Source organism: Apis laboriosa, unplaced genomic scaffold (assembly GCF_014066325.1).
Source record: "Apis laboriosa isolate Shangri-la unplaced genomic scaffold, ASM1406632v1 scaffold204_cov149, whole genome shotgun sequence".
NCBI lineage: Eukaryota > Metazoa > Arthropoda > Insecta > Hymenoptera > Apidae > Apis > Apis laboriosa.
In genome coordinates, this window is record NW_025222299.1 from 1,085,130 (window position 1) to 1,095,314 (window position 10,185).

The 10,185-nt window shown below is 27.0% G+C and overlaps 2 protein-coding genes across 3 annotated transcripts; one reads left to right on the forward strand and one right to left on the reverse strand.

Annotated features, from left to right (window-relative positions):
- Window positions 1-6: 6 nt before the first annotated feature.
- Window positions 7-5,262, reverse strand: LOC122712627 (lactosylceramide 1,3-N-acetyl-beta-D-glucosaminyltransferase). Of its 2 annotated transcripts, none has more exons than XM_043932423.1 (3): window positions 4,605-5,262; window positions 1,180-1,773; window positions 7-728 (listed from the first exon to the last, which is right to left on the reverse strand). In XM_043932423.1, the coding sequence occupies exons 2-3, from the start codon at window positions 1,733-1,735 to the stop codon at window positions 214-216; spliced, it is 1,071 nt and encodes a 356-aa protein (XP_043788358.1). In that variant the 5' UTR covers window positions 1,736-1,773; window positions 4,605-5,262; the 3' UTR covers window positions 7-213. The 2 variants fall into 2 exon arrangements, with proteins under 2 accessions (XP_043788358.1, XP_043788359.1); XM_043932424.1 differs by lacking the exon at window positions 4,605-5,262 and adding an exon at window positions 1,884-1,942.
- A 695-nt stretch (window positions 5,263-5,957) lies between these two features.
- LOC122712639 (NAD-dependent protein deacetylase Sirt6) lies at window positions 5,958-10,093 on the forward strand. Its single transcript, XM_043932440.1, has 7 exons — window positions 5,958-6,387; window positions 6,490-6,617; window positions 7,133-7,251; window positions 7,332-7,455; window positions 7,535-7,708; window positions 8,073-8,196; window positions 8,390-10,093. The coding sequence occupies exons 1-7, from the start codon at window positions 6,322-6,324 to the stop codon at window positions 8,876-8,878; spliced, it is 1,224 nt and encodes a 407-aa protein (XP_043788375.1). The 5' UTR covers window positions 5,958-6,321; the 3' UTR covers window positions 8,879-10,093.
- Window positions 10,094-10,185: the final 92 nt, after the last annotated feature.

Here is a 10,185-nt window from a genome sequence, read left to right on the forward strand (position 1 = left end):
CATCTGCCTATTTTTATTTCCGAGATTTTTATATTTCTTGAGATGAAAAAAATTCTGTTGCGATGATTAATTTTTAATCTTGTTTTTATTAAAGATTATTGAAGTAGAAAAAGAAATAATATAACTTGCGATAAAGTTTTCTTATCCAAAAAATGGACTTAAAAATAAAAACGATCACAGATGCATAAATTTATTTCGTATATCCGAAATATTTCAATTTACTAGGCTTTCGCTGCTAGGCCGTGGTTTAATGACCAGATTCTGTAAGGCTCTTATTTCGTTTTCTGTGAGATTTGGAGGTCCGAATAGAAACTCTCTACGAGAACTGGGATTAGATAGAAGATTTTGCATGTTCTCATTAGTTAGCATTAAATAATGCAGAGAAGTTTGTGTTAAATTTACTTTCCTAGCTAATGTCCCGGTAATGTGAACATCATCTATCCAGAAGTATGGCTCTTTTTGCGCTTCACGATACAAAAGAAATACGCTATCAGGAGAGTACAATATAGCCCATCCTGCGCAATATGCAGGATAATGTCTACCAGGATATTCTTGAGGGGAGACTCTCCACTTAGATCGCCAAGATCTCTTCACGGTACCTGTGGGATGAAGATCGCAAAGGATCAATCGCCTGGCTCCCCATGGTGATAGATCACGCGTCAAGAAATCCAACATGGCAGGTATATGAACAAAAACATCATCATCTAATTTTAATATATATTTGGCACCTGAAAAAGTAGATAGATCAAATATTGTTAAAAAACTTGCATAAAGAGAATTAAGGATTTTTTATAAAAATTTTTCTTTAATGCTATTAAAAAAGATTTATATATTATGATTTAAAATATGTTAACTAATATTAATTTTTAATAATTAAAATTAAAAGAAAAAAAATAGAAAAAATAAAATAAAAATAGAAATTTTAGATGTATGAATTTTTATTAGAAAGACTATTTAGTAGAAAAAAATTTTTTTGAACAATTAATAAAAGATTTATCTATAAAATTAATCATTTAATGTTTTTTAAATAAAATTTGTTATTAATTTAAAAAGATTAATGTTACTGTATATATTAATATAATAATAAAAGTAAATAATAAAAGTACTATTATATAATAATAAAAGTAAAAATTTGTCAATCTATTTCAAATATTTCGCGTACAAAAAAAATATGCTTACTTGGACAATGATACGTAGCCCATTTCAATGCCATCACATGCTTATAAGTCATGTTTCTGTAGGCATCGAGAAAGTTGCCTTGTATCAAATCTTTGTATTTTCTATTTTCCTCCTCCAACATCGTTTGGTATTCATCAGATGAGCCAACGAAGAAGAGGAGCGCCACATTTGACGATTGCTGGCCCCAGGTTTCCCTGACTACATTTCTCTTCACGAAATTCTCTGGAGCCGAATGAACCAACATCAATAATAATAGATGTGTCCCGTTACATGGATCATTGTTGATTGTGAACCGAAAGTCTTTTATATCAATAAGAGTTGATTTGTCACCGAACGGAAGTTCGTGTAATAAGTATGGCTGCGGAGAGGGTGTCACGTTTCCGGGTAAGATTAATAGATATCCTGGTGCCGATACGCCACTGCTGTATGGCGTCGGTGAACCGGAATTGTCGATGTGAAGCCAGAAGGAGAAGCATCCAGTCAGTGCCAAAGCGACCACAAAAATCAGAGTGCAAGGCGACGTACCGGAGGCATGGAGTCGCCGCTTATCCAGCATACTAAAAAGTCCCTTACATCATACAAGTCTGAGTCCGGCTAAAAAAAGTAAACATAAAAGATTAATCAATTATATTTTATTTTAAACATTTATTTTTATATATGAATTAATATGGATTAATAATTTATTTTATATTTTTTATACAGACAATAATAAAAGAATCCGTTGTCGATACTGAACTGTTTAAATTATTTAACTTGTTTCGAGAGCAACAGTCATTTCGTGTCATTAGAAAACATGTGTGACACATCTGCTGCTATAAATATTATCTTTTATTTTGCTTACATATATTTTTAATAGATAATAATTTGTGAAATTATTGTGTTGATAGTGATAATATAAAATAATACAATTGATAAATTTCTAATTAATATATTTATAATTAATATATTATAATAAATATAATAAATTATAATAAAATTATAATAAATTAAAAATCGAGATTTAAATATTAATCTAACAATTTTTCAATATCATAATATGTTAACTTTCGAATTAGTTTGTATTCAACTCCATAAAAGTATTATAAAGACAGTCAATTATCAATATTTCAACTATACCTTGAACTAATGTTAGATTTACATTATTGGTAATATTCACTAATAAATAGTGAAACAATTTATGAGTTATTAGACTTCAAGGAGATGAATAATAAATCGAACTGATAGTGTATGTCAAGCGAAAAATTTAAATATATATATATACAATTTATCTTATTATTCTCATATTAATAGGCAACCTTTGATCTTGAATAAAAAATAATTATGATAATATTCGTTGCATTAATAATATATTAAATCGTACCAAAAATATGATATATGATCATATGAATTATATTACATTTGCATCTATGTTATAATTGTAATAAAATCCTTAAACAATTTAGAAACACAAATATTTCATTTATAAATTTAATTTCGTTTAAAATATATTTCTTCTAATATATTTTGAATTTAAAATAATTTACAAAAAGATATATTAATTAGAGTTAATCCCTTTAAATAATTTTTAATGATAAATCTAAAAGTTTGAAAATCAATGTTTAAAATATAATAATTTCCTAGAAGATATAGAATTTGTTTAAACAGATTAATTTCAAAACAAGCTCGAAAAGAATTTTTTCATATTTTTATTAGTGAAAATTTCCATTTAGATTATTTACATCCCTTATCATTGATTTATTTTATAAGTCGCATCTTTGAACATTTCATAAATAATGCACAAATCATTATTATTAATCTAACGATTAAAAAATAATTTAATAATTATAATTAATATATTATTAATATAATTAATAAATATAATTTAAATAATTAAATTAAAAAATAAAAAATAATATAATTTTTATATAAAAATTAATTTTATTAAAAATTAATTTTTGGTTTTATTTTTTAAGCTTTTCAATATTTATTGTCAATTTTCAAAATTGTTTTTTCGTTTCTATGGATACGCTCCTTATCGGATTGTAAATGCAGTAATAATCAAAACGATCATTTATCAAAAAATTCTTATCAAATACATATATCGGTTAGAAGATCGACGTGGCAGTATTCAACAGATCTCAAAGGCTAAAACATCATTTTACTAAGATTCTTTATTTTTTGTACCAAATTAGTGCATTTATTGGAAAAAGTGTTATTTAAAATAATTGTTTGATTTGTATCACACGGATGTCATCGAACAATGAACATAATATTTTTGAACAGCATATATATTTTTGGATTTCTTGGGAAGTATCTGGAAAGAAATACTTTATTTTATAGTATAAAAAGATTAACAATATTTTGTATTTTATTTTATACTTTATATTTTGTATATTACTTTACGTAATTGATATATAAAGATTTATTCAAGTTTTAAAAAAAAATTTAAAATTATTAAAATTAATTTTCTATAAATATATTTTCTTTACTATATTATAAATGCTATTAAAAAATTTGTTAAGTATGATAATGTAATTTATATATTGCATGTAAAACGTTTATGTAAAAAGATATTTCATTAATTAAAATTAATTTAATTAATTCATAATATAAATGATTAATATTGAATAAATGATAACCTTTTAGTTAAGATTCTGATTACATTCAAATAGAATAAATTCACTATTTTGATTATAACAAATATAAAAATGATTAAAGTTAAATATACATTAATTTAAAAAATTTTAACTAAACAAGAAAGAAAAATAATATTTATAATAGATATATAAATAAAATAGATATACATAAGATATATATATTCCAATGCAATTTTTAGTTTATTATAAAATAAATTTAATGAAAATATTTTGTAAAAAAAAATATTTTATTAAGTAGATCTCGTAATAGAAAGTATCTTGAAAAATTAACATTCTAGAACTTTCACTTTTGATATTCCCAAAACATTTGAAACTCGGATATACACACGCCTTGTTTCTTAAACATGTACTTGTTTTTATTTCTTTGAAACAAAATTAATTGACCGCTTTACATGCATTATTAAGTCAAAAAAATTTATTACATATTCTCAAATTTCAACAGTTAGATAAATAATTAATGAAATGATATACATATTTCATATATTAATTTTACAAATTTAAATATTTAAAATTTTTTAATTTTTTTAAATTAATGTATTAAAATTCTTATTTATAATACAAATAATAATTATACATAATTATTTTTTTTAGAATATCAATTTGATATCAACATGAAACAAGAAAAATTTGTCATCATCTCTCAATTGTATCTCAAGATTTTTATTTAATTATTAAAATGAAAACAAAAACATGCAAGGAAATCGCAAAAATATTGAATAAGAAAATACTGCAATTTGAGGAACAAATAATATATATAGATAACGAAAAAAAGAAAAAAATTATACTTACAACTTACGTGTGGCAAAGAGTTATGAGGACTTCTAAGCATCTGTTTCGACGATGAAGATCTTGTTTTACACATTTGGCACAGTTAACATTTATGCCTCGATGTTGTTGAAGCGAAGTATAATCACAGGAAATTTGAGGTTATGTCAGACAAATGGATTGTTAAGTACAGGTCACATTTAGGCTGGTATATCACGGGCCAAGAAACGTAAATGCGTGTTTTCGAGAAAAGTCATGCGAACGTCAACATAACATAGATATGTCGTGTTGTTCGGCAGCTCTGTTCCTTTTTTTCCTAACACCCTTCATTTTTCCCTTTCTCTCTATTTGTTTAATCGTACACTTTTCTACACAACCGATGCAAATCGAATCATGTGTAGAAAAATGCGTTAAGAAGTAAAACGAAATGGCAAACTGTAACTGAAGGGCGAAGTCCGTTTGACCCATGAATAAAGGGTTAATATGGTGTTCTTACCCTACGATTACCATCTATTGGATGACACCCTCTTCTGTCGGCGTTGCACATTGCATCTAAGGCGGAAAATTCAAAACTAAAATTTTACTTATTTTGATTTTATGAATATCATTTTTATATATTTAAATTATACTGCTAAATTTTTTTATCTATTGTTTGTCAACAAAAAGAAAATTTTAATTAAAATAAAATATAAATATTAAATAAAGTATAATTAAAATTGTAATTGTATAAAATTTTAAAATCTTTCTATATCTGTTGTATATCTTTTTGAAAATCTATAAATAAATATTATGAAATATATTATATTTTTTGTTTTAGTTTTAATATTTTTTAAAATAATATTAAAAAATAATATTAATATTAATATTAAAGAAACTATTTATAGAATAAATTGTATTATAATATTTTTTCAATTCTTTTTAATTTAAATTTTTAAATACAAAATTTTTCTTTAATTTTTTATAAATATGATAAATTATATTTTTAAAAATATAAAAAATTTATATATAAAAATGCTAAAGTTTATATTTAATATTTTTATATATTTAAAATACTATTTCAGATTGAATTAAATTTTTAAAAAATTCTATTTAAAATGTTATATAATATAAATTTGAATTTTTTATGATATTTAAATTCATGAATAGAATTGAGAAAAATATCTTAAAATGATGAATAAAAAAAGCACAAAGTATATATTTTTAAACTTTATTTAGTAAATTGATAGAGACAGAAAAATGATAATGGAGGAATGAAAATGCGCGCTTTATAACATGGTTCAACAAAGGATTATTTTGAATATTACCGCGAAATAAATTTAGTTATGAATAATAACTGTAGATGGCGCTGAATGTTCGCGGCATGAATTGAATGGACGCGAGAAACTCAAGCGTCTGCAGCGCTATAGCCACCTCTCCCTGGGGCGCATATTGCGCATGCGTTGCACGTTTATTATCTTCTTTCTGTTCAAGTGCCATTTCATTGCATGCAGTGCAGTCTATAAAACAGAATGCGTTCTCCGTGGATCTCGAGTTTCCTATCACTTATCGTCATTCGTAGCGTATAAACATAACAGCACGCGGTCATTAACTTACAAATTGTTTACGTGTCATTCGACACATGCGAATCTAGTAATATCGTGCACGAAATGCCAGTTTTCGAGTTATAAAAAACACGATCAGGCCATTGTTAGCGTCATAGACAGGTTTCGGGTCGAAATTTTCGAACGATCGCGCAAGCAAAATGTCATGCAGCTACGCGGACGGTCTCTCGCAGTACGAAAACAAAGGAGTGTTGGGTCTGGAAGAGGTAAAAAGCATTATTCCTGACCGTTCATTTGGCGGGAGTCGGCCATCCGCGACAATTTTTAATCGTTCGCCGCCTGATGTGTGAAATTTTTTTTTTTTACAGAGATACGACAGTGTCGAGGCATTACGATTGAAATGTGGCCTTCTAGCCGATTGGATACAGGCCGCACGGCATGTCGTCGTTCACACCGGTGCCGGCATCAGTACTGCGGCGGGCATTCCGGATTTTCGGTGATTATCATTTGTAATTTTTCGCTCAAATCCCCACCCTACTTCTACCTACTTTCATCCCCTCCCTGACCACCCCGATCGTCCTGCAATTGCGATCTGTTAGGTATGTGTTCGAAAGCGCCACTGACCAATTCTTTTAAATTAATCGAGCGGGAATAACGGAGCCGCGAAGAAACGATTAAAATTCCTTTTGATAGACGCGTCCACCATTGTTGCGCGCGACAATGGTGACCGTGATCTATTCCAAAATGCTGATTAATGTACAAAATTGAATAGGAATAATAAGATTTGTGAAAATTTTATTAAATAAATATACAGATAAGATAAAAATGGGTAATTTAGAAAAAATATATGTATTTTTTTTCATATAAAAATATAAATTAAAATATTTTAAATAAATAATTTAATTAAATTTAATTATTATTTAATAAATACATAATTATATTTTTTTCATATTTATATGTATGTCACTATTATCTAAATTTTTTTAATTATTTATGTATATGATTTCTTAGAGGTACAAATGGAGTATGGACATTAGAACAGAAAGGTTTGAAACCTACCATGAATATTTCCTTTGATGAAGCCATTCCTACAAAAACACATATGGCATTGAAAAAATTAGTAGATGCTAGTGAGTACGATTAAAATATTAAAATACAATTATATATAAAAGATTAATATAAAATTTTATGAATATTATTTTTTCTTTAGAAAAAGTTAAGTTTATTATAAGTCAGAACATTGATGGTTTGCATCTTCGATCTGGTGTACAAAGACAGTATCTTGCAGAATTACATGGAAATATGTTTACTGAACAATGTGATAAATGTGGAAGGTTGGTATTTTTTATTAAAAATAAAATTTTACAATGATAAAATTATGAATTAATATCAAATTTTATAATATTTATTTAGACAATTTATTCGGAACTTCGCGACCAAGAGCGTAGGGAAAAAATCCCTTGATACTGTGTGTAGATCTGAACAAATTGGTGGTCGTCCATGCCGTGGACGTATGCATGACACGATTCTCGATTGGGAACACAACTTGCCTGACAGTGATCTGACATTATCTGACTTACATTCTAGGTAAATTGATGAAAAAACGCGATAAATTTTATTTTTTTTATACCGCAGCATATAACAAATTTAAAGCACGAGGCACGGTGCAAGATTCTTAAAGCAGATGATAAAAATATTTTATAAAGTAAATGCACATTATAATACATTTTAATGTTAAAAATTTGGTATTTTTTGCGAACAGATGAAAGGAAGAGTGCCTAACTGTTGTTGAGAATTTAAGAATTACATATTAATAAGATTTGGAACGATTCGTTGATCGAAAATCCTATGTTGATATCTCAGGTTTTAGTTGACAATTATTTACGAAAGTTACTTTGTTCGATAATTTTATTATTATAAGAAATATTGAATAAAAAATATATATTTACAGTGTTGCGGATTTAAGTATATGTCTTGGAACAACACTTCAGATTATCCCGAGCGGTAATTTACCTCTATATACCAAAAAATACGGAGGTCGACTTGTTATATGTAATCTACAACCTACAAAACATGTAAGAGAATTTTTTATTTGAAAAAAATTTAATTATATATTTATATATTATTATATATAAATTTAATTATAAATTTTTAATAAGAGATATATTAATAATTTAAGGATATATTTTTATAAATTATTATTTTATGGTTAGTATATTTATTTATCTGTTAAATAACATAATTTAAAAATAAAGGATATTATTTTAGGATAAAAAGGCAGATTTAATTATTAATGGCAATGTTGATGAGATAATGATCAGTGTTATGAAAAAATTAGGGCTAGAAATTCCCGAATATGAAAGTACAATGGATCCCACACGTAATTCTGATACAACATCCAAGGAAATGGATTGGACGATACCAACAAGTAGAATAAAAGAAATGAATGTTTTATATAAAAAAGTGTGTAAACCAATGAGAAGAAAACGAAAGACATTCATGTATGAAAGGGAGAGAACTGATACAAAGCGAGAAACAAAGACAAAGAAACAGGCGTTTATGATAAAACAAGATATAAAAACAGAAGATACAATGAACACAGCAAATCAAATTTGCAACAATGCTGTAGTTTCGGAAGATATAAGCAGTAACACGGTGAAAATTGAGGATGAGATAAAACATGTGGAACCATTTGAATTTACGACGAACAATATGACTCAACCAGATCCTGGTTTAGAAGTGAACAACATACTGTAGCATGATTTCAGCAGGTGGTGATTCAGCGACATAATACTCGTATTAATATTTTCTTTGTTAAATTTATTTACGAGTGCATATAGAATGGATGTTATCTGTATGTGAAGAATGTCTAAAAAAAGTGCTATTGATTTGTTTATATGAAAACGATAAAAAAAAAAGTAACAAAAAATAAGAATATAAGTTCATCAACCGATAAATCGCTTTAATTGTCAAGTCAAAAAGCGCTGCAATACATGTACATATGTGTAGTAGTACTTTCGTAATCGCTTCCATGTTCTGTCCGCTTTTTCATTATTCGTAGTTCTTAATCAGAGAAAGTCAGAGTTTCCAGTGATCTAATCATATTCTACTAACATACAAATATATGCATGCATAACCATGTTTTTCTCCATTATGATACATTAAATGTTAAGTATTTACGATGATTTATTTAGGATCATTTGTAAGATGTTGAACAGAGATTTTACAGAGAGTATCGTGTCGATCATGAAATGATCTTTCTTCAGATAGATCTTGAAATGATTATAAAGAGCAAAGCTAAAATTACGTTCAAGTGCGTTTAATTGATCTCTATATAGATATAATACTGTTCGTGTTTTCCAGAGAAAAAAATTAAACATGACCAAAAATCTTCCATACGGCTGTTTGTAATTTCACGAAGCGATTAACGGAAGATCCGCAGATGTTTTAATTGCATCGGAATAGTAAATACTCGTTGCTACTTTGAACGTTTAAGATTGAAATCTTTTAATAGAAAGCTCCATATGAGCGTTGGTGTTGTTTGATCGATCTAATAGTTAAGTGTCTCTTGTTAAACGCACATATGTTTGTATAATCGTGATAGAGTGACTAAAAGCGTTTTGTAGGTAGACATTAAAACGGATAACGGAACCGCGAAAATTACTCCCTCGACAATATGTCTCCTGAGTGAGTTAAGAAGCGGAAGTGTAAACATTTGAAAGAGAAAAAAAAAAAAAAAAAAAATATGGAAAAATGCAAGCGAGTCTTTCTTATATTGGCATTCGACGCTATTTTGTCGATAGAGTTTTATAGTAGAATGCAGATTAGTGAAATGTGTAATATTTATATGTACATAGTAATATATGCTTGATTGCTCCTAATAATTTATTACTTTAATTGATATTATTTACTGGACGTTACTATTAGTGAAATATTATAATATTCGACAGAAAATAAACTTGTGGAAAGGGCTGCTTCATGTGTGCTTATTATTTCCTACTCTATTTTTAAAAATAATTTATGAGTTATTATATAATGAAAAACATCATTATTTTTCTATTTTA

Coding starts and splice junctions, on each gene's coding strand:
- LOC122712627 (XM_043932423.1), bottom strand. CDS start 1,735: ATGCTGGATAAGCGGCGACTCCATGCCTCCGGTACGTCGCCTTGCACT. Junction 729..1,179: donor GGCTACGTATCATTGTCCAA/GTAAGCATATTT, acceptor CTACTTTTTCAG/GTGCCAAATATATATTAAAA.
- LOC122712639 (XM_043932440.1), top strand. CDS start 6,322: ATGTCATGCAGCTACGCGGACGGTCTCTCGCAGTACGAAAACAAAGGA. Junction 6,618..7,132: donor GCGGGCATTCCGGATTTTCG/GTGATTATCATT, acceptor ATGATTTCTTAG/AGGTACAAATGGAGTATGGA. Junction 7,709..8,072: donor TTATCTGACTTACATTCTAG/GTAAATTGATGA, acceptor ATATATTTACAG/TGTTGCGGATTTAAGTATAT.